This window comes from Pipistrellus hanaki, assembly GCF_964339955.1.
Source record: "Pipistrellus hanaki genome assembly, chromosome: 9".
NCBI lineage: Eukaryota > Metazoa > Chordata > Mammalia > Chiroptera > Vespertilionidae > Pipistrellus > Pipistrellus hanaki.
The window spans coordinates 31690323-31715440 of record NC_140511.1 but is presented as its reverse complement, the minus strand read 5'-3'; the positions used below and the strand labels follow the sequence as shown (position 1 = coordinate 31715440).

The window sequence follows — 25118 nt, the reverse complement described above, 5'->3', positions numbered from 1 at the left end:
AGGGTCCTTATGTTTATGCATAAGCAGGGATCTCTCTGGAAAAGGCAGAGATATTTATTACCCATGACAAAGGAACTGTGGAGATACTAGAGTTTTTGCTAGTTATTAGATTTCATAGTCATATATAGGTTAACTGATCCCAGAATGTCTTTTATTACCACAAAGACCTGCCTTGCAGAAGGTTCACTCCTTCTTTGCCCTCATGTACTAGTACTAGCCAGAGGCCCAGTGCATGAATTCGTGCATGGATGGGGTCCGGCCACCCACCCAATGGGGGCCGATTGGGGCCGAGCTGGTGGGGAGAAGGGAACATGGGAGATTGGCTGCCAGCCCTGCCCCCAGTCAGGGAGGGGGGCCAATCAGGGGCTGGGCAAGAGGCCATGGGAGGTTGGAAGGACCCATCAGGGTCCCAATCGGGCTGGTTGGCCACCACAGTGCGTGTCATAGCAACTTGTTGTTCTGGTCGTTCCATTGTTCCAGTCACTTGGCTTTTATATATATAGATATTCAGGAAAGCAGAAGAATTCCCTTTCCCCTCTTCCTCTACATATCTAAATACATGACATGATGGAATGTTATCTATTGATTTGACAGATATATATATCACTTTGTTTTTCCACTTATTTATGCATTCACTGGTTGTTTATTATCGATATATGTGCTCTTACTGGAGATCAAGCCCACAATCTTGGTATATCAGGACAGCACTAACTGAGCCAGCTGGCCAAGGTTAATGGAGTGATTTTTAGAATTTATTACACTGTTTAGAGTTTACTTATTTATCTTTTAGTGTGTATTTTTTTTTCCAAAACAACAACTAAGTTTAAGCACAGGTGAAATGAAACAACAACTTACAATTATTAAATGAGACTATTTCTATTATTCACCTAACAAATATCTTATTTAGCACCAATTATGTGCCAACTGTTATATTAAGTATGGAAAATGTGTCATCTGAGTTCTACATTTTCTTAGGATGCAGAAAGTGAAAGGAGAATGTCACTTCCCCTCTAATAGTGAGAATAAGCTGGGTAATATACAAAACCATAAAAAGTTTTTAGTCTATTAAATATCTAAGAGTACAGGTGACCTAACGAACTGAGATGTAAAAGGTGACAGCCTCTGATGAGAGGGCTTACCTTTGGCAGAGCAGAGGAGGAAGCTGTACATGGATTAGAAGAAAAGAGATGAAATTTTCATTAATTTTTTTTTTTTCTGCCTGGATCTGGAATAGAATCGTGACCTCCTAGTTCATGGGTCAGTTCTCAACCACTGAGTTACACTGGCCAAGCTTAATTAACTGTTAAACACTGAGGCACAAAGATCACATTACCCACCCCATTCTTTCCCTGGCCTTCTCTGAGAGCTCACAAAGGAGACTGGGGACAGAAAAGAGGAAACAAAAGAGACTCTATGGTGCAAGTGTTCATGGCCTGAGTCTGATGGTGAGGAAAGGTAACGAAAGCAGCCTTCCGCATCCCAGGCACTGAGAGCTAGGAGCTGGCACTCATTGGAGGAGGGCAGGAGTGCTGCAGGAGATCACTCTTCTCAAGACACTCTTCCCAAGGTGCTCAGGGCCTACGGGAGCCTGCAGGAGGACAGTGAGATGCCTTCCAGTGCTCCAGGCCTCATACTAATTATAAGGAAGCATCACTCTGCCTCTGGGGAGATGAAGACTCTAGTGCATAGGATATAACTAAAGCAAAAATAATCTCAGAGCAACCAAAGCAGGCAAGAAAAAAGGAACAGGGGAGACGGAGTGGATAGGACACATAGAAATTAAGCACCGACATGGTAGACAGAAATCCACCCATCTCAATAACTATTCTAAATGCAAATGGATTCAACACACTAACAGATCAGACTGGATTCTAAAAATGACCCAACCATATATTCTGTTTATAAAAAACACATGAGCCGAAACTGGTTTTGCTCAGTGGTAGAGCATCGGTCTGTGGACTGAAAGGTCCCGGGTTCGATTCCGGTTAAGGGCATGTACCTTGGTTACGAGCGCATCCCCGGAGGGGGGTGTGCAAGAGGCAGCTGGTTGATGTTTCTCTCTCATCAACGTTTCTAGCTCTCTATCTCTCTCCCTTCCTCTCTGTAAAAAAAAAATCAATAAAATATATTAAAAAAAATATATGAAACACAATCAAGTTGAATAATGAAGTTATAAAATAATATACAGGGTGGGGGAAAGGTAGATTTACAGTTGTGAGCACATGAAACACAGAGTTTGTTTTTATATTATCATTTATTACTGTGGGTTTTTTTTTTCCATACAAAGAACTTTAAACCACTTTTGCCCCTCCCTCTAGTTTTTCAACACTCCACGTAAATTGGTGTCACTTGTGATTCCAAAAGGTGCCCACCTGATAATACGTGGTTATAGCAATCCATCCACCTTTCCATGTTAATGCATCTGTACCCTGTGAAACACCCTATATCTCCATTTCTATGCTCACACTATGCTTTATCTGCCACACTTCCTATTTTTCACTGCACAGCACTCAGGTGTTTTTTCTGATTGTTTATTCTGAACCTAATACTATGAAACAATTGAACTCACCAAAGTCATCACAGTTTACAATCTCATTCGAGAAGCATGACACAGAAAGGTAGCCAGTGTTGAAAGGTTTGGTAAGGGTAGTCAGTCCATCTACAGATATTTGGAAAAATAAGTCTCACAAGGATAAAGGTGAGACAGACAATGCTTTGAAGTTATCAGTAGCCTTCTAATCTCACTGTGTGCAGTCCTCCCTTCCTCTCAAACTTTTCTTAAAAATCAGATAAAAAATATAATCAAAGTAAAGATCTGATTGTATTATTTCCCTTTGTAAAATCTTCCTCCCCACTGACCCCACTCTCACTGGCAGGTGGGTCTACTCAGTACTCTTAAAACCCAATGTATCCCCAGCCTGACACTACAGCCTTCCTTCCTCCCCAGAACCTTGAACACACTCCTGGATTGTACTCCAGGCCCCCGTCCCCGCTATACACCACACACACACACACACACACACACACACACACACACACACCCCAAATCCATGACAACTTTCCTGTATCCAAATGCCATGCTTCCCTATTATATTGTTGGGTCCTGACACTATGCCTATCTGCTTCATCCAGGCACTACCTACCTGGGGGTCTCTCTCCAAGCTTTTCAACCATGTTATGCCACCATTTGAACTCAGTGGGCTCCTGCTGCCATGTTCCACCAACTATAGAACATGTTCCCTTAAATATCAATACTGCCTCGATCACATCACCATGTGTCATTGGAATCCGTGTACTGGACTGTTGATTCCCTTTATTCCATACCAACCCACCTGTGAGGTCCTGCACTGCTTCACAAATAGAGGGTTCTCACACCATTCCTATTCCACTTGACTCTTCTCTCGGCAAGTTCAAATCTCCTTTCTCCACAAAGAAAGAACAGCCTGACTGGTTTGGCTTAGTGGATAGAGCATTGGTCTGTGAACTTAAGCGTCCTGTGTTTGATTCCGGTCAAGAGCATGTGCCTTGGTTGCGGGCACATCTCCGGTGGGGGGGTGGGAGGGAGGAGGTGCAGGAGGAAGCTGATTGATGTTTCTCTCCCATCAATGTTTCTGACTCTCTCTCCCTCTCCTTTCCTCTCTGTAAAAAATCAATAAAATATAATTTTTTTTAAAAAAAGGAAAGAACAAAGGATAGGGAGCAATATGACAGGATTGAAATAAGCAAGACTTATCATCAAATTGAAAGACAGAGAGGGAAAGGTACTAGTTTTTAATACAGGTCCTGGTCTCATAACAAAGGCTTTGGAGTTCTCAAAGCATTAAATGATATGAGGGCATGAAGTAGTAGAGGATGGTGAGTTTATAGAGGCAGGAGTCCTAGGTAAAATAAATGTTCTAGAGACAAAGAACATGGGTGATCCTAATTTATGGCATTGGGATACATTCACTTATGGGCATGTTGGTAGACAACCAAGCCCACACCTGTTTTATAATAATAGATCAGCACAGCTCGGATGATTACCTTCAAAAGTAGTGTTAAAGTACTAATGCTAAGGAAAGCATAAATAATTCTCCAAGTCATTACTGGCCAGCAGTGGTGTATAATTTTCTGTCAGGTACAGTTAAAGGGAGAATTATTAACTCAAAGCCTACTATCAAATTACATTACATAAGATAAACTTTGAAAAGGATGTGGCAAAATGCAAAAAGAATCAGCTTAGGTTTAAGCTGTGGGATCAAGTACTATTTTTTCCCCCCAAATACCCTGAGCCAGGCTTTTGAGCTCACTAAGCCTCAGTTTTTGTACCTGTAAAATGGGCTATTAAAACTTGTCCTACCTACCTCAGGTTATTATGAAGAACAATATATACAATATACTACCATTCATAGGTAGTTATTTTGTCTCTTATTATGGCCATTTACACAGGCATAGTGTCTCATAATCTGGTTAATATAATGTCTTATTTTTGACATATAAATAGTCATTATGAGCTTTAAGTTCTTTTTTTAACACAGGATATTTGAAGATCCGCTTTTGAGGCCAGAGTTTTCAGCAGAGACCAGGATAATTCAGCCGCCAGCTATAAAGTATAACAGCAAGCTCCAAAAACACTAGCCAGTTCTGAATGGAAAAATACTTCTGCCAAACCAAGTCTTAGGGGATTTATAGTTGTTTCTCATGTGTCCCTGTGAAAACAGCATTTTTCAAATCTCATTTTTTTTATGGGGCTGTCAGAATAACAAGTATCATCTGTTTTCCAGGCCTGGGAAATGGATCCAGTTAAACTGAATTTAAGGATAAGACGTATTTTAGGGAATCCAGTAACTTATATCTTCAAGGCAGGGCCAGCACCGATTGAAAGAAGCACGGGTGTGTGGCCTCCAGCTTATCTTGGCACATTCAGGTCTGCTTCTGCTCAGACAGCTCCCAGACAAACATTTCAGAACTGGTATCAACACTTTTGGGGGACAACAGCCAAATAAATATTTGACAACCAATCATGTTTCAACTGTCTAGGAAATGCCATTTTCACTCTTCATCGTCCCCACCCTCTGGGTAGATTAGAAAAAGGAGGAGGTCTGATAGAAGCAGACCACATGTCTAAATTCTAAGCATCTAGAACCATGGTCTTGGAAGGAATTAGAGCCCTGTTGTGATAGGTGTGGGCCCTGCCTCTGCCAGGACCTGCACAGGAGCAGCTTCCTGTTCTTACATTGTCATTCTGTGGGCTGACTGAGACACGGAGAGATTAAAATGTCAGAATCAATAGGTCTGAGTTCCTTAGAACCAGTATGAAACTTTTAATAAATGAAAATGCCTGGAAAGTTATATGCTAGAACTGAAATATCTTCAAGGGATTCATGCTTTCAAAAAGATGACATTATAAAGAACAATTGACAGCTGGTGTAGCTCAGGAATTGAGCATCCAACTATGAACTGGGACAGCACAGTCCGATTCCCAGTTAGGGAACATGCCCAGGTTGTGGGCTTCTTCCCCAGTGGGAAGCATGCAGGAGGCAGCCAATCAATTCTTTTATCTTAACATCTCTTATCATTAATGTTTCTATCTCTTTCTCCCTCTTTTTAAAAAAAGCAATTCACAGCCATTACTACAAATGAATACAACTGTTTTAACTTTACATCCCCCATGTTTGAGACACCAGACTAAACCACTTACCTCCTATCAATGAGTTTGGATATTATTCAAATAGAAAGATATCCCCCTCATAATGTCTGCCTTTCAACTTCCATGTTTTCCCTCCCAATCATGAAGATTATGCAGAGTTAAAATTTTTGTAGCCTGCATTATGAAAACCACAGGTTTATGGAATGTTAATTTCCATATTACTAGCCTGTCCACCTTGAAATATTCCTGAACTATGGGGATTCATTACAGATTATAAGCAGGGGTGTGACATCTGTCACCACTGCTTTGGTGAGGATTGGGAGAGGGAAAGGCTGGAAGTGGAAAGGTATGTTGGGAGGCTATAGCAGTCATACAAGTTACAGATCATGATAGCTTAAGACAGGCACGTGCAGAATGACAGATTTCATAGATACTTAGAAATCAGATTGGCAGGAGGTCATGACTAATTGAATGTTGTGGCTGAGAAGGAAAAATAAATCAATGATAACATCTACATTTCTGATTAAGAAACTGGGTGTGTGTTGATGCCATTAACTTAGAGCATGAAAATGAGCATGCTTTGGGGATGGGAAAAAGATGATGTATTCAGATGAGTACATTTTGCACTTGCTAATGGATTGTACATGTATGGATAAGTTGGAGGTGAGATAGCTATTTAGAGTTATCATAGGCATCTTTTAAAAAAAATACATTTTTATTTATTTCAGAGGAGAGAGAGAGAGAGAGAGAGAGAGAGAGAGAGAGAGAGAGAGAGAGAGAAACATCAATGATGAGAGAGAATAATTGATTGGCTGCCTCCTGCACAGTCCACACTGGGGATCGAACATGCAAGCCAGGCATGCACCCTGACTGGGAATCAAACTATGACCTCCTGGTTCATAGTTAACACTCAACCACTGAGCCACACTGGCTGAGGTGATAGGCATCTTTAGGATGGCTTCAATGATCCCATCTTCTGATATTTAGTCTTTCTATAATATTCTCTCCTTGACTAATTTTCTTCTGGACAATAGAATATGGGATCATTGAGCATATATCTCTTCCAGCATTAAGTTATAAAGACTGTGAATTCTATCTTACTAGTACACTCTGTCTATTGCTTTCACAGCTTGCACACTTAGATGAAGCGAGCTGTCACATTGGAGGGGCTCATATGCTAAAGCACCAAGGGTGGCCTCTGGCCAACAGTGAGTAGGAAACTTCAATCCAAGAACCTAAATACTGCCTGTAATCTGTGAGTGACCTTCCCCAGTTGAGCCCTCAGATGAGACTGAAAATCATGGGTGAATACCTGATGCATGCATACTTTGAGAGGTCATGCAACAAAGAATCCAGTGAAATTGTGCTCAGATTCCTGGCCTACAGCAATTGAAAGATAATAAGTATGTGTGGTTTAAATCATTAAGTTTTAGAGAAATTTGTTATGCTACAATAGGTAACTTATTTATGAGCTCTGGAGATGAAGGCTAGATTTGGGATTCACCAGAACATAGACAAAATATACTGACTGTGAAAAGGTTCAACAGAAGCAGTGTATAGAAATGAGAAAGGGGAATTGGTAATGAAGCTGGAAGAACAAAAAAATTAAGAAGTGGGTGAAGTACCAGGAACCTGAAAAGAACTATAAAGAAATAGAGATTTGAAAAGCTGGGAATTGCAAAGTTCAGGGAGGTATGACCAAATATCAAATGGTGAGATGACTGAAAACTGCTTTTAGCAACGAGGTGAACTTTGCTTACCTTGATGTGAACAATTTCAAAGAAGCGATTTGGCGCAGGCAGATTTCAATAGATAGGGGGAAAAACACAAAGCTGGAAGGTAAAGGAAACTTCTTTGAAGAAGCTTGGCTGTTGAAAGAAGGAAAAAAAGTAACCTCATATTTCCAGTAAAAGGAAAAAGTTGATGGCTTTTTATGATGGGGGAGAGACTGGAGCATATTTGAGCGCTTCTTGGTTATGCATATTTTGATTACATTTTCTGTTATTTATAAAAGAGCTGTTATAACAAAAACAACTTGCCTGGTTATTCATAATCCTCCTGGTGCTTACATGTCCATTTGCTTATTACATAACAAAACATGGCATCCATTTTCTACATAATATAAACATTTCTTAATGTGGTTATATTGGCAGCATAGTTATTTTTAATATTATATAATATATTGTCAAGTTTGTATACAATAAATAATCTGTTTCCTATTTATTGGACTTCTAGGGTGTTTCCAACTTATTATAACTGTAAATAATGCTTTGATTAATTGCAGATTTGTTCCAAAACAAAAACAGAAGGCTCCCCCTTAAGCGATGTTTTCTGGATGCTTGCCCAAGACAGCACTCTTCATGCTAAAGGGCTCTGAGCTGGTCCCTGAAAATGCATTAAAAAACTACAGGGCCTCTTTCTTTTTTATTCTTTTATTATTCCAAACTTCAAAAGCCCAAGAGGTGGGCCACTCAAATATACAGAAAGAGATTGTTGAGTGCCCAGGTCAACCTTAAATTTTCTGTGAACCTGAATGTATGTGTCCTGTGAACCTACCCTGCGTGGATGGCTTTCTACCAGCATGCCGAGGTCCATGAAATACAACAGAGGAGGCCTCAGTCATCTTTCTTCTTTTGTTTTTATATTGGAAGGAAGGTAACTATCGTTAATACCTTCCTTGCCATTGCACACAAAGTAAAATAATCCACTCTCCCTGGGAGGGCCCAGTACCTTGCCAGAAACTATCTTCCACTTGAGCTTATAGCAATTGTTGCAAATCTGCTAAACACTACATTTGCCAAATCCTTCCTAAAAATCCTGTCACATTTCTGGTGAGGCACTTGTTGAAAGTAGCTTTTAGTGTGTTTGCATTGGTCAGCTGAAATGCAATGTTTAAAACAGAGTATATTATCATCCCTCTCTCACTGTTCCCCTCCTGACTCAACCTCTCTCTCTCTGAAACCACCCTTCTTTTATTCATCCTGATTTAAATGATGAAGGCATCTTCTTATTCCCCAGAGACTGTACTAAGTATGATAGTTACCTACAAAAACACAGGGACAACAAAAGGACCAGGTCCTGAAAAACCAACCTGGGGAAGATATAGGAAGGACATCTCGAGGCAGGGAGTACAGTAAAGAGCTGTCATTCTAGAACAAAGGACCTACCTGGTCCAAATCTCAAGTAAATGGATGAGCTCTGTGATTTGGGGCAAGCTACTTAAGTGCTCTGATTCCTTCGCTGTAAAACAGGATCTCTGCAAAGAACTGAAGGAGGCTCACCACACCATCTGGGTTAAAGTAAGTCCTTGACAAATCTGCAACTATTATTATTACCAATAAAAACAGAACTGGGTGCAAAACTAAGGAATTTGGCAGACAGAGAGGCCCTTTGGGTGAAACTGCTGCAGTGGGTGATCCAGGTCAGGAGGTAGCAGGAGGTTCAAGCAGGGAGAAGAAATGGTGTTGCTCCTGTGGATGGCAGGAGCTCAGTGACGGGAGCCCGGGGGCTGCACAAAATGAACAGTCCTGTGGGCAGGCAATGGGCATCAGAGTTCGCTTTGTTGGTGGAAGGACTATAGTTACCAGGAAGAATTTCACTGGTCAGAATCCTACTCTAGTGATGGTGATAGCAGGAGTGAGATTAGATCCCAACCCAGAGAAACCAACACAAGGGGCTGGGCACTGAGAGCCACTAAGACTCAGAGAACAAATGGGGAGCTGTTTCCAAACAGGGTCTGACCAAGTCTGGGATTATGCCTGGATGCTGGGATTATACCTGGAAGTGGCTTCCTCTATCCCACCTGCCAAGACTTCCCAATGGTTACTCCAGCCTGCAGCTGAAGGAACACAGGGAAAATATCTGCACTTTGGAATAGCTAATTGGCTGGGAGAAAAGGCGCTATGCACACAAGAGTATGTTTTACTGTGCTGGGGCTTGTCAATCTCCAAGACCATGCTGAGATTTTATGCAAAGTTTAAGATGAGCATGTGCATTATTTCCTGGGAAAGAAGCCATAGTTTTTATCTATCTCAGAAGGGTCCATGGTCCAAGACCTCACAAGAGAGGATTAATGCTTTACACAAGTGTTCTTTTAAAGCAAAAATCCTGCAACGTACCTCATTTATTTTCATCCTTATCTTGACCAAATGTTTGGTAAGATGTGTTCATGTTCTATGACAGGATTTTCTTACACACGTGGGCTTCCAATTACCATTCTATCTTCCGATTTGCTTCTCTCCTCCTTTGTTAAATTCAACCAGTATCCGGCCCTAGCCAATTTGGCTCAATAGATAGAGCACTGGCCTGGGGACCCAAAGGGTCCCGGGTTTGATTTTAGTCAAGGGCATGTATCTCAGTTTTAGGCTCCTTTCCGGTCCTGGCCTGGTCAGGGATCATGCAGGAGACAACCAATTGATGTATTTCTATCTTTCCCTCTCTCTAAAAATCAATGGGAAAAATATCCTCAGGTGAGAATTAAAAAAAATAAACCAATATCTGATCCACTAATGAGCCCAATTCTTACAATGATTTTTTCGAATATGTAGTTTTAGATTTTTTTTTTTAAAGGCTACATTTAGGTTCCTATTGGTTGGGGGCTACTCAGAAAGGGCTCAACCTGTCATCCTGAAATGAGTGGCATTGCCTTCTCTTCTGTCCTGACTTCAGTTTTTACCCATTCCTTTGCCCTTCATGTCTTTTACTTCTCTTGATTCTTCACAGCTCAGCTCAAGTTCTGTCTACTCTCTAGAAGCTTCTGGGGTAGCTTTAGTCCTCAGAATCACCTCCCTCTTCCAAAGTCTGTAGCAGTCAGTGCCGGGGAATGCAAGTGTAAGAGCGTTATTAGCATGTTGTCTGGCAGACTTTCCCATCCTGACACCTGGGCTAGGTAATTCTTCATTATGGAGTGTGTCTTCTCCCCCAGTGTAACAATCCAGATGTCTACACACATTGTCAAATGTCCGAGGAACAAAATCACCTCTGGTTGTATAGCACTGTTCAAATATAATTCCACCATGTACAGCTAGTATGATGCATGACTTCTGTACAAACTGTGTTCAGTCATAGCCTACTTTTCTACCTTTATCTTCCTTACTTCAGTTCATTTTTTAAACTTATATTTTACTGCCAAAACCGGTTTGGCTCAGTGGATAGAGCGTCGGTCTGGGGACTAATGGGTCCCAGGTTCGATTCCGGTCAAGGGCAAGTACATTGGTTGCGGGCGCATCCCCAGTAGGGGGTGTGCAGAAGGCAGCTGGTCGATGTTTCTCTCTCATTGACATTTCTAGCTCTCTATCCTTCTCCCTTCCTCTCTGTGGAAAATCAATAAAATATATTTTAAAAAATAAATAAACTTGTATTTTACTGCATCTTTACCTTTGTAAGACACTGTAAACTTAAAAAAAAAAAAAAGACACTAGACGTGAAATATATAAACACTCATTGCTTCTTTTAAACCTTGTTACAACCCTTGATAGTATTAACATCAACTTTTAACAGGCAAAGACACTGAAGACTAGACATATCTGTTCAGTAACTGGACTCAGGTCCAAATAACAAACATGGAAGAAGCAGTCTCAGCATCGGGACTGATTCCAAAGTCCAGTACATTTTGATGGCTCAGTGCTATTCTGTTGATTTTCTCCTCATTGACTCATCCTACGCAATTGAATCTTAGGCTGCTGAACACATCCTGTTACACAATTGAATCTTAGACTGCTGTCTACTATCTCTTGGGAATACTGTGCATCCTATGACGGCACAGGAATCATTATCAGAAGGAAAAATTGATTTTTCTCTTAGGTCTCCAGAAATCCCACAAAAGAGAGAATGTGAGTACAAAAATCTGATACTAACAGCATTCATTTCCTATCATTTATCTTACATTACACTGAAACTATTCAATGCTTTTGAAGGTTAAGAAAACATAGTACAGGGAAAAAATAAATTATCTCAATGATTCCTTTAATGCACCTGCTTACCTTCATGGCATTTCCCTTATGTCCTCAGGGAAAGGCTATTTCTCCAACTCATTTCTGTTCAATTGATTGCTAGGATTTCTCTCTCTTTTAGACCTTTTGTATTAGAGGGAGGAACGAGTCAGCTTTTTCTATAGAACTGAATTTCAAAAAACAAATTGCCTTTTAGGACAGAAAGTTGAAAATCGAAATATTGCATCAGCATCACAGTTTCAAGATCAGAAAATGAGAGGTTAAATTTTTCACTGCTGCTAACTCTTAAAAGCACTTGAAGAAAATGGATCTAAATAAATGGACTTCTGAGAGGAAAAAGGAAGAAACAACAAAGGCATGTGTTGCATTTTCTGTCCAAAGGCTAGTTCATCTCCTGTAATTTTTGTGTCGCATGGCCAGGTCTGCTGAGGTTTCAATTATCTTACAGCCCAGGCAATTTCAGGCAAATTTACAGTTTCACTAGGAACTACAGTTCAATGAGGTCAATATTTTACACTAATGAAACTAAGGTCCAATGACTAATGTCAAGTCCATGCATTTCCCTCAGAGCAGAAGAATTTGATTTATCCAAAGCTTTCCTGTCTTGGTCAGGAAGCTTCTATTTAAACAAAAATAAATATTTAATACAATTAAGAAATATAAATATTAGCATCACTATATTTAGAAGAAAACTGTTAAAGCTTCCAAACCACATGGATTGGAGCTTACAACATTTTCCCCAAGAGACCAGAAAAGGATTTGAGAGTTAGGAAAGACCTTAGAAATGATTTTAATGGAGCAAGATGAAGTCATTAGTCCCACGTTTAGAGTTTCTCCATTTTTCTTAATTAGGAAGCAGTGGGTACAGTAGAAAGTTCTAGACACTGGGGTCCAGATTCATCTTTATTAGCTGAGAGCCCAGACATATTTATCTCACCTGTAAAATCCATTTTTATTTCAAGGACAGAGGTGGACTAGATGACCTTTGGCATGGTCGCGCGAATCTGTTATGCTTACCTTATCCTAATAGTAAAATTCCAAATAGGAAAATCCAGCTGTTACAACCTTAGATTAGCCTCACTCCTTTTTGCTTCAGTTAGTGACTTTCCTCTCATCTGGGGTCTGATTTTCAGCTGTGCGGTAGCATCTGACCTTGACTGGTTCTCTCCACAGGGGCAGCAGCAGCAGTGTGGTGGGGAAGTGAAACCTCTACACCAGAAAATCAGAATTGTCTAATTTGTATTTTTTGAAAGTTTTTTCTGTGTGGGATTCTTTGTACCAGTGTTCCTCTGTTGGTTTTTCAATCCCCTCCTAGTAGAGCAGATTATATTCATTAGCAGAATTTTGTCTTAGCTGCTTCCTGTAGCAAAAGATTGAGTTCAGAAAAAAGACTTATGTTCCAAGCACTGTTCTGCATTATTTGCATATGTAAAGGCATTTAATCCTCAGAAAACTGTGAAGTAGATGTGTATCCCTTCCTATCCAAACATTTTTCCCTTCCTGAATTCAGGGGTGAGAGGTCAGAGTTACTTGAGTTTGGAAGGCCAGGAAGATTTCATTATCTGAATTCAGTTTAGTTCACACACTTGGGATGATGATGAAAAGCCTGATCTTAAATAAAGCAAATTGTATCACCTAAAGATTCAAATCCATTTGATTCCTTTGTTGCAATAGCAAGGGTTTAAGTAGGAAGAGTTAAATGAGAGATCTACCCCATTATCTCCATTAACAAATGAGGAAAATGAAGCACAGGTGGATTAAGGAAACTGCCCAAGGTGTCATGGTGGTAAGTGGCACAGTCTGTCACAGCTGAGCTAGACGCCCGATTACACTTAGTTTCTCTTTGTGGTCAGTGGTGCCATCCATGTGTACTTTCACTGTAGTTTTTCTGGGAATGTCTTTGGGGAGGTAGCCAGAATTGTCATCCTATTTTTCCCATAGTTTAATTTGTCAGCAGACTTTGATTATATGTGTTATTAACACCAACATAAACACGTTTCAGAATGAAACTTGCTGCTATTTGTTCAGCTTAACAATTTAATCACAGAGCTGGAGGAACCACAATGTCTCATTTAGTCACTGTTTTTAATTCTTCCACTGCTGATGAAATAAGTGATCTTTCTGTCTTACAGACACAGGAGAAGCACACTCCATGCAGATAAGTGCAGATGGAAGTGCAGTGTAACTTGAGCTCTTGTTGTGGGCAATCCTTCTTGCCATCTCTGAAGACTTAAGGTCTCTTCAAACCTTTGTTTGTCTACAACTAATCATGCTGTGAGAGTTGCTTCCCACTGCCAGTTAGGTTCACACCTATGTTTAGTTTTCCAGTGTTTTTTTCTAAAGTACTTAATACATGATACCAGCAATGATTTTCCTGTGGGGCTCAGTGAGGGCCCTCAGAAAATTGTGCAAAACCATGGGCACTCTGCATCTTCATGACTTGCTCTCTTATGCATCCGCTAACTGCTGTTGAAACCCAGAGGACAAGCTCATGCGTACATGTTAACCGAGTCATACCCATTAAGCTGGCAGGTCGTATCTATATAAAATTTCAGTGAAAAATAATTGCATCTTGATTTCAAATTCTTTTTACACTTTCACATAGCGACAAGGCTAGGCATAACATAGGATTAACATTACATTGAATCAGTAACAGGAACAGAGAAAATACTGGTCGTTAGAGTCCTTCTGGAAGTTCTGTGTCACTATGTGGTGAAAAGGTCAAAAGTATGGCTCAGTGTCCCAAGAGACCCAAGAAGCCCCACCTTATAAACACTTGGTAAATTCCTGGAAGGCCACTTCAGTCCAAGGAGAATGAAAGTGTCATTGTAGTGGCTCAATCGTCATTCAAAGAGTACATGAGGTTTAAGACAAAACCCTGAGACTTAACATGTCAAGGGGAAACTTCCAAGTATGCACTTCATATCCCTGAGGATTTGGGATGCTCTGGTGGGAAGTGCTGAGGTTCAGTGTCTCAGTTGCTCCAGGAGAACAGGCCTTAGAAGATCTACGTGCTATTCATGACTCCCTTACCACCTGTGTGGCTTAGCTGAGTTACTTGAACTTTTCTAAGCCTTAGTCTCTTTTTCTGTGCAGAGAAGTTTGATTGCATGATCTCTATTTACCATCTCTTCCAGAAGACTTGTTGTTCTTGTGTATGTTTTAGAGCTTTGGCTGCCTAATTTTGCCTAATCTGTTATTTGTAATAGATGCCATCTGTTGACTCAGCATAGCAGTTTCATATCACTGTGAAATACACTTTAGAGATCCAAAGGTGTGTCCAAATTTAAACTGCTAATGTTCTACTAATTTAACTATTACTGCTCACCCAATGAAGGCTAACCAATACTTCTAAATTCAAGGTAGACCATAAGAAAATTTAACCAATATCAACATTTTGACCAAAAGTCCTAAAATTTTCTTTTTACTATGACTTTTGGCTCATCAACTATAGAGTGGATAATGTTAGCATTCACTTGCCATTATTTGAACATAGCCCCTATCATAAAGTTTTATAAATTTTTGTTTTAAATTAAAGTATCTTCAAATGCTTTTTCTTCTTAAAGAACTTATATAGGTGACACAATGAATCTGAATGTAACTGAAGGATCTAATGGTAGAAGTTCTTTTATGCACACACATAAATTCCACAATATATATCACTTGATCATTGACAAAAAATATTTTTAATTTAATAGTCCTTGCCGTAATTCCTTGAGATTTTCAAATAGACTGTTCAAAATATAGCATATTTGAACAAGAAATTATTAGCAAAATCCATTAGTGCACAGTTTACCACCATCATTAAAAAAAATCTCATTTAATTGAGTACTTATAAAAAATTAGGTTAGTGGCTAATGGGAAGGCATATTAAATCAAGGGCAGTTTTAATTTTGAAGGCAAAAAATCTTCATAGGAATCTATTTGTAATCTCCTGAAACTGCTGCAATAAAAATCTCTAATCTGTGAATAAATCATCCCCTGTCAGGACTGATGGTGGTCAGTATACACTGCAGGGTGGTTCATGCTACAATTTTGGAATTGGCGTGGCTGCCATGGCTATGCTTTCAATTGCACACTCATCAGTGCCTCTACGGATCCGGAAGTAACCTTGCTCACCCCAGCTGGTGCCCCAGCTGTTTTTAACAATCCAGTAATCCTGCCCAGTTTTTGGATCAGTGCCATAGCCCACCAGCAGAACGGCGTGATTCGTCAGCTCAAATGGATTGAAAGGGTCCTTCAGACCAGTGTGGTGGTAGATCCCCTGGTGGTAGTGCAGGAAGTCGTCATAGACTTCAAAAGCAACTGCCATGGGCCCGTGATGAACCAGCTCAAGCTTCATCAGGGCTTCGTTGCAGCCCCCATAGAAACCGCCCACATAGTGGTACTCGGACGTGTAGTAGCGAAAGCAGTCCTCCTTCACTTTGCATGGCGTGTCAGTGCCTGTGTAGGGGAAGCACGACTCTTCCACCAGCCCGAAATCTTGGGCGTACTTTCCTGCAATGAGGTATGGGAAGCCACCGTCACAGCCTGAGGAGGAATGACGCAGAGTTATTAACCCTTTATTACAAAGGGACACGAGGAGAAATTGTCCCACTTCCTAGTCTCTCTTTTCTACTCCATTAATTTTTTATGCTACCTGGAAGTTGTGCCTAGCTTAAATGGTACTTCATTCATCCATCCACTAGCTGCCTAGCTCTCTATCCTATCATCCCTATCTATTTAACAGGCATTGATTCAGCACTTGAAGGTACCTCTAGCTTAGTGGTTAGGTGGGAAGCTCTGCAGCCTCACTATGTAGGTTCAAATCCAAAACTGTGTGAAGACTATCTCTGCACCTCTGTTTACTTATCTGTAAAATATAGACAGCAATAGCACCTTTCCTGTAGGATTAAATTAGTCACTTCATGTAAAAGCAATAAAAGTTCACTATTATTGTTGTTATTAAATATATAGACACCACACCATGGATCGTCATAAGGGACTTGATATATCACAATCCCCAGAGCCTAGAAGTCACAATATCTGTGTTTGATAAGTATTTCAGAAAGAATGAAAAGCCCCCTGGCAAATAATCATTCTCCGCTGGTGATCTGAGAAACTTTCTCTTGGCCAAATCTGGGGTTGAGACAAGAAAACTTTAACATGGGACTGTTTCTCTCTGAATGAATGGCAATTAGGCTTTCTACATACATCACATATGCCCTCTTCTCAAAAACATACAGACAGAATTTTTAAATAATCCTAAAGAGAAACCAGTGCTAGTTTGGTTTTAATAAGCATTAGGTTTTGGAGGGAGACCTTAGTGGAAACGGAAACTCTGATGGTTAGAAGCTGTGTGGCCTTGAAAAGATTACAGAACAATGTGGTGTCTGTTCCCTGTCTATAAATTAGGGATTATATCTACTCTTTCAGGATTTGGGGCATCGTTGGGTAATGTATATGAGAGACTCCTAAGAGGCAGTGCTCCTACAATCTATAGCAACTATTGGGGACACAATAAATTCTATGAGAAACCACTCATTAATAACTGATAGGGCCAGACTTGCATCAGGATTTTCTGATGACGACTTTATGCTCTACCTACTACACCATCCTTTTGTCTGCTAACAACGGCCAACCACACACACAGGAAAACAGTGCCTGAAATACAACACTTACCTTGAGCATACTGGCTGCAAGACACAACCTCCTGAGGACTCAAGATTGGTGACTGGGTGTTGTTGGTTAGGATACGTATTCTTGCTTCCAGCATACCCATAGAAGCAAATGAGTAGCAGCTTCCACAAGATGCTGGTGATGGAGAGAGGGAAAAAAAAAAGATATATAACCCAAGAGACCTCTGAAGTATTCATAAAAACAGAGAAAGCTCAGTAGTTACAATATTTTAATATATTTATACTGAGTGTTGCTCAAGCACAGTAAAAAAAAAAAAAAAAGTCAATCAACAGACATGACTGAATTTAAAGGCCAACATTAAGATTTCAGCTTTTTCATCAAAAGGCAAATGTTACTATAATATATGGGGTTTTCCTTAAGAATATTTTAAGAGGGAGAGAAAAAAAGAACAAAAACCTCCTAACTTCTGCAAAGCATTTGATAGTATTCTTGATCATGAAGAAATGTCTTAATTCTGCAGAGCCACCAGACTGAGAGAAACAAACTGAGGGATACAAGTAAGCAGAGCTTTTAAATATCTCTAGAACAGCATTTTCTAACACAACTTGCTGGGTGGAACTAACCCTAAGACAGGCTCTTATGGGTATATTGTAGAGAGTTTGATTTAACCAGGGTCAAGGAGGTAAAAGCCCAAGAAAGGAAGAGAATAATTATAATGATGAATATGGTACTTAAGATGTCCAAAGAGAATATAAAGATATAAGACATGGAGGTAGTGAAATTAAAAGAAGACTGACTCCAAGGGGAAAAGGGCAACGGCAGTATAGCTATGGTCCCCGAAAAGTAATACCGAGAAAAGAAATAAACATGAAGATAGCTGGATTGAGGTAGGGAGAAGGGAAAAGAAAACAGCTGAATGCTCTGGCAAAGACAAAATCAATTAAGAAGAATATGCTTGGAACATAGTTGCTATTTCAAAAGAAGAAAAAACATAAGGAAAAATATGTGAACAGTATTACTTTTCTATGTTTCTTCAATATGTGTGGTTAAGAAATAAGAAAATATGGCACATTTACTAGTATAACAGAACTGGGACTTCTACTTGTTATAATTCTAGAAAGAAATGAGCATAATATTAATATTTCTATTATTATATTGTCTCTTTGTCACTGATACAAAATTAGTGCCACGACATAGGTACTAAGTGCAAATATACAAAATTGGCATGTTGTTCACTTTACTAATATTAGTTACCAAATTACCTGAATAGTGAGCACTCCCTTATGCACATAAAACAAGATTAGTGAATAGACATATTACAATAAAAAATGCATTCTATATAAAAAGAATGCTGTGTCTGTTCTATTTAATAAAGCTAAATTTCATAATTTAGTAACTTTCTTCCTTAGAGAGAAAAACACTCAAAAGAGCTTTCTGCATTCAAAATATGTTACTTGGAGAAGGTAACTGTTGATTCTCATTCCACCTTGAGTGCAAAGTAAATCCAGGATACTCTAGGCTCTGTCTCCAACATCCTAAACTCTATTTGAATTAATTAAATTATTTCCCACAAACTATACTGTGAATTTCCTTGAGTGTTCACAGGAAATTTGTTCTCTTCATCTTGGTGCCTGACGCAATGAGGGAACGCAATGCATGTTTGTAGAAGAAAGAGCAAAGTTATGAACAAGATACATATTTACACCCCGGGCGGGGGAAATGACTTCCATGGAAATAGTGAATCCTGACTTGTTTCTAAGCTGCAAGGGAGACAGAGAACTTCTGATGTTTCTATCTCTCTCTCCATATAATCATTAAAAACATATTTTTTTAAAAAGACAAACATTTGGGAGAGGGCCTTGGAATTCATCGAGTAGTACAACACACTCACTTGATGACGCGTTCACTGAGACTAGGAAAGAAGCAATAATGACCTGCCCAAAGTCACAAAGCCAACAGATGGCAGGGGCTAGTGCCTAGTGTCTGCTAACGCAGGCCTGGTGTCCTTTTCAGTTCACAGGTCTTTATCTGCTTTAATGAATCCTCAAATTCCCTTTCCCTGTCATCTGGTTACTAAATAGACCAAAACTAACTTATACATTTTGTTTAAACCATCCAAATATCACTATCCTTAGGACCCTCCCCAACTTTCAAGTATGGTACTTAAGATGTCCAATGAGGAAATAAAGATATGGTATTTATCTTTATTTGCAGGTCTTGTTAAACTGTAAGTCTCTAGGACAATTTGTAGAATGTCAAAGAACTACATGAGTGACAATAAATAGCCAAAGCCAGTTGTTCTTACAATGAAACATAAGGGTCTTGTAAAAAATAACATCCCACAAGAGTTCGGAAACAGGCCCATTTTGGTCACTCAGCATTCTTGGCCAATGGCACCCAAGGAAATAACCTCTCTTGGTTATTTCTGATCATCCATCATTGTTGGGGGAGGGAGGGAATAAGTCATATGTACATTCAAGAGATCAGAATGTGCTCTGTTAACAGGAAAAACATGGGAATGAAAAAAAGGAATAATTTCCCTCAAGCCCCTGTAGTTCCCAGAAGAATGTGTCAGCTGCCAAGGTAATTAATGACTTTCAAACGTCAAAGCCAGAGCCTAGATTCTAAAAGAACCATTATCCCTTCAGAAGACTAAGGGAGATCTGGCCCAGACAGAACTCTCCAACAATCACATTTTCACAGTCTCAAGTAAACAATGTGACTTTTGCAAGATTTAACAATGTTCAGCTGCACCTTAGAATAGCAGGAAAGACAGAACTAGGAGTAAGGAGTCAAGATTCCTACCCCTTCCCTCTCCCACTTGCTGCATCACTCAGCTATGTGGCTTTGAGCAAGTCACGTGATCTCTCTGGCATTTCTATCTTTCATGTAAAATGAATAGGGTGAAGCACACAGTTTATGGTTCCTGCCTTTTGGCATGAACAGTATTTAAAACAAGTTTGAAATAAACTACATTTTTTAAAAATATATTTTTATTGATTTTTACAGAGAGAAAGGGAGAGAGACAGAGTTAGAAACATCGATGAGAGAGAAACATCGATCAGCTGCCTACTGCACCCGCCCCCCCCCCCCCCCCCATTGAGGATGTATCCGCAACCAAGGCACATGCCCTTGATGAGAATCAAACCTGGGACTCTTCAGTCTGCAGGCTGATGCTCTATCCACTGAGCAAAACCGGCCTGGGCATGAACTACATTTTAAACATTAGCAAAGCACTCTGCACTTCCTAAGTAACATGACCCGAGAGACAGCCTCTTCTCTCATGAAGATGGAATAAATAAAGGAAGCATAGGTGGAAGAAAAACTATGGAAGTTCATGTCTTTCAATTTCCGAGTTCTCTTCCCTCTCACACTTCAAAGTCAACCCAGCCATTCAGCCTGGGGCTTAAACCTGTTTCCAAGTATAAAGCTAAAACCTCATTTGTCCTCCCAATGTCTCTTTTTTTCATTCATCTTAACATGCTCTCTGCATAAAGTTGTGAATTCCCTTAACTGTGGCTAATTTTGAATTCTGGGTTATACAGAACACTGGTGTTCTTAAAATTAGTAGAAATTTCCAACTTGCCCAATTAGCAGGAAGGGAAAATATTTTTTTTTTCCTAACCGAAAGTACAGAAAACCAAAAGAAAGTCCAAAAGAGGAACCTCTACTAAGTACATTATTTTCTCAAGTACCGAACAAGATACTATAAACAAGGAATCAATTGCAAAGCAATTAATCTATCGAATCCCTCTGATTTTAAATTACTGGTGCCTCTGTTCAATTCACAGTTATAACTCTCATGAAATATGAGATATGGAAGACAATATAAGCTTTTTCAAGCTATAAGAAAACCAATATGAAAGAATTTGGCTTTATAAAGTCTAATTTTCTTCCACTGAAAAATTGTCCCATCACTAGTTGATCATAATGTTTGAAGAGTGAGTGGAACTAAACTTCCTACTCCCCCCACCCCCCTTCTCCTATGCTTCCATTGAGTTTTAAAACACTTTCTCAAATAATTTTTCACATTGTATTTTAATGTTTCACTTGCAGGTCTTGTTAAACTGTAAGTCTCTAGGACAAGGACCATGTCATATTAGTTTTTATATCCTCAGCCATTAGAAAAAAATCTGAATACAACATCCTATATAATAAAGAGCTAATATGCTAATTAGACTGGACTGGGAACAACCAGAGGGCGGGGCTGCAAGGGCTGAGCCCCTTGCACAAATTTCGTGCATTGGGCCTCTAGTATTCTAGAAACATGCAACACAACAGAAGTAAGCCTGTGCCAGGCCCTCATAATCAATATGACATAAAGTAGTTACTTAACCATTTCAAATAAGTATAGGAAATCTGTTTGATGATAGAGAAAATTTTAATCCTCTCTTTTAACATCAGTCCTTTCATTTCTCATTTACCTTCAAATTTCTCTTATTTCCATTCCCTCTTTTCCAAATAAGCCCTCTCTATCAAAAGAGAAGGTAGGGAATGATTTCTACACTTTCTCTAGAGCTGAAGAGTCCTAGAATATCTGGTACAAAGGGAAGACCTCTGGTGTCAGTTGGACAGAAACCTTGCTGACTGGTTGCTATAAGACCTGCTCAGAGCTCTGGGCATTTAGAACATTTGCAAGAATTCAGTGAGGATGGAATTGAAGGGTCAGTGGTGAATGCTGATTAAGTGGATCAGGCTGATTATCACTGAATTTTTAGGAAAGAGGAAGAACAATTTATCTTTGAATGCAAATACTACATATTTTATGGTAACAAATCAGTCATATGTACTCTATCTTGAAATTGAGTTTAGAAGTAATAAACCTGAGTATTATATAAATGATTCTCCAAGTCATTGTTGGCTAATATTTAGGATAACAAGATAATTTGCTATCTAGTGTTATTAGAGGAAGAATTATTAAATGTATTAATTCTGTATCCAATTTCTGGAAATAACTTGCAAAATGGAATTACAGTCGTACTTTTGGTAAACCCAGGCTCTGCTACAGGGCCACCATTTTGGAAGCCGGGTTAATATTTACCATAATAGGTAATATCCTGACATAAAATAAATGGAAAGGTTACAGATCAAAAAACCTACCAGAAAAAAATCATGGATCCATTTTCTGGCCTTTTATAGTACTTAAAGACTAAATGATGGGGTCAGGGCAGGGAGGGGGAAGACAGGTAGCAAAGTAGGATTCCAGAAATCACTTGTAGACAGAATACCAGTTCTATTTGAATGCAATTCTTTGTTTCTATATGAGTCTCTCCTACTAGGAGAGCAAATGAGTTTGGCTTACATATCACATTAGCTACATGGAATCAACATTGAGAAGGATAATTAAGAAACTCTAAGTTTAGTTGGAGAGATTATCTAGTGACAAAAACTGTTGTGGATACAAAAGAAGTGAATATTCATTGGCCTATCAGTTCCATTTCTTTACTAAAGTGAATCATGTCTATTTAACATCTGTATCTCCAGAATCTACTGTAGAGCTTGGCACATGGTAAATGTTCAATAAATGGTTCATAATAAATTAATGAAAAATTAGATTTTTTTTTTACCTTGGTTTCGAACAGGGGTAACAAAATTGGTACCGTCAACATTTCTCCAATCCCAAGATGTTGGCAAACTTGAAATTTTTTCATGTATTTCAGCAGTTAGTGGTGCAGGTTTGGGCCTAGGATGGAAATATAGATTTGACATCAATATACAGTCTTACAAGGGTATTTCTTGGATCACATGATCTCACACATCTAGAAGAAATAATGAACAACATAAACTGATGAACAAAAACAGACCCAGAGAAAGAGAAGCAGCGATCAGACTCTCAAACCTCAGAGGGAAAGTAGGGAAGGGTGGGGGTAAGGGGAAGAGATCAACCAAAGGACTTGTGTGGATGCATATGGGCCTAGCTATATATATACAGTCTTTCCTTTAAGGTTGATTTCCTAATTTCAAATTCCATAATTTCAACCTCCTGGCTGGCTAAGATATACATTCAGACCCAAGGGGCACCGGTCCCATCAATGTTTCAATGTGTGTATTTCACAATAATGTACATAATATATCTACATAATATCTCAATCTATATCATATCTCTATTACAGACTACATTATGTGATTTTCATTAACCATTTCTTTTTCATGATATAGTAATATTTCCCTGTGAAATGACATTGGTTTTGTACATCACTGCAATGCTATTTTTAGCACGTATCAGTAGCTCCATTCTCTTACTTTTAACAGATTTTGACCAAGAAAGCAGCCATGGGAAGTTAAAGATGGCCTACACAGGATATATAGAAATTACTTATATCAAACTCAAGATATGGGTAGTAGTAATAGTGAGGAGGTAAAAGAAGTGAAGCAGGCACAGAAACAAAAGATCTAAGTGTAAAGTAGGCAAACTAGCTCCATAAAGAGAGGACAAAATTGCTTCACTACAGAACTAGAGCTTTTAGGATATGCTTGGAAAATAAGACACAAAAGGAGAGTTGCCTGGGATGATGAAATGATGGATAGACATTTTGCCTGAAAATTATTCTACAAGCTTCTCTGTATTACAGATTTAAAACATACAGACAGCATTCTAGCTGTAGCCACATCTGAATTTTTAGTTTGCCCAAGTCTGTCGAATGCTCTGTGTTCCATGTCTCTGTACTGCTGTTCCTTTTATCTAAAACGCTTGCTGCCCACTGATTAGAAAAAAAGTCCCCTTAGAGTTTTTCCCTGACTTTTAATTTTAAAGACTGCTCATACAACAGCCTCCACCCACAACCCCCAACAAAAACCCACTTCTCTCTATGCTTCATTATCTCTTGTGTTGGGGCTCTACTGTTATATTGTGGTAACATTTATTTTTCTGTTATTGTGAACTACTTGAATTTCTTACTCAACTTGGAATTATCATACCACAGTGTTCTAACTTTCCAGTGGTTACCAAGTTGGTTTTTACCAGGTTCCAATTTAGTCACTGGCAAAATTATTTCTGGATTTCTTCATGTCCTCTGCAACTAATCCCAAGTCCTTCTCTCACACACTTCTCTAAGAGATGATAAAAGTTAATGTTAGGTCAAAACGGAAGTGAGATGAAAGACAGGGGAAATCATTTCAGACTAGCAATCATAAACTTGAGAACTATAAAAAAGAGATAGCACTGCACAGCCAGTGTGGCTCAGTGGTTGAACATTGACCATGAGGTCCTAGGTCAACACTCAGCTTGGTCATGGCACATACCCAGGTTGCAGGATCAATTCCAGTATGGAGCATGCAGAAGGCAGTGGATCAATGATTCTCATCATTGATGTTCTTATCCCTCTCTTCCTCTCCCTTCCTCTCTAAAGTCAATAAATATGCATTTTTTTAAAAAAAAGAATAGGTGGCATATTCCATACAGAAATGTCAATTTTTTGCTAAAATATTAACCAAGCCAGGGACATTGCTAGAATATGAACATGAGGTGGTCTTAACCATATAAAATAAAGTATTAAGAGATATGAAACACACTTAAACTACCATAACAAATACAAGGAAATTATAGTAATGCCATAAAGCATTTAACCTAGATAATGTCATGGAATTACCAAGATATATAAAAAGCTATGCATCATGAAAATTTTATATGCTGGACAGGGAAAAAAAAAAAAAAAGATATAAACCTTGGATATTTACTCTGAAATTTAAGAATAAAAACTAGGGTACAAATTTTGGAAGGAAATGAACAATTTCTGTGATTTTTTTATGTTGAGAGGCCAAAAAATTCAACTACTCAATAAATGTTAACTAATTGTCCCATAAATACCTAAAAACACACTAAAAATATGAAGTATAAAAAAGGAATTGACCCCTATGTTCATAGCAGCACAATTCACCATAGCTAACTAAGATTTTTAAACAGCCCAAATGCCCATCAG

At 39.1% G+C, this 25118-nt stretch overlaps 2 protein-coding genes across 5 annotated transcripts in view; both read right to left on the bottom strand.

The window, feature by feature from the left end:
- The window catches only part of RAB38 (RAB38, member RAS oncogene family), a 452769-nt gene that overhangs the window by 358076 nt on the left and 69575 nt on the right, over positions 1-25118 (bottom strand). For 2 of the 4 annotated variants that reach the window (XM_084895230.1, XM_084895231.1), the window contains exons 1-2: positions 12598-12862; positions 7390-7497 (exon numbers count right to left, since the gene is read on the bottom strand). The exons of 1 other annotated variant lie outside the window; for it this stretch is intronic. The gene's annotated coding sequence lies outside the window, so the exon portion shown is untranslated. Of the gene's footprint in view, positions 1-7389; positions 7498-12597; positions 12863-25118 lie in introns of those variants that run through there. One more of the 4 variants, XM_084895229.1, reaches the window with a different exon arrangement.
- CTSC (cathepsin C) overlaps positions 15248-25118 on the bottom strand; it is a 45173-nt gene continuing 35302 nt past the window's right edge. Inside the window, exons 5-7 of the mRNA XM_084895223.1 lie at positions 22767-22882; positions 17242-17373; positions 15248-16110 (exon numbers count right to left, since the gene is read on the bottom strand). Of these exons, the coding sequence (XP_084751349.1) occupies positions 15608-16110; positions 17242-17373; positions 22767-22882 (751 nt within the window). The 3' untranslated portion in view covers positions 15248-15607. The remainder of the gene's footprint in view (positions 16111-17241; positions 17374-22766; positions 22883-25118) is intronic.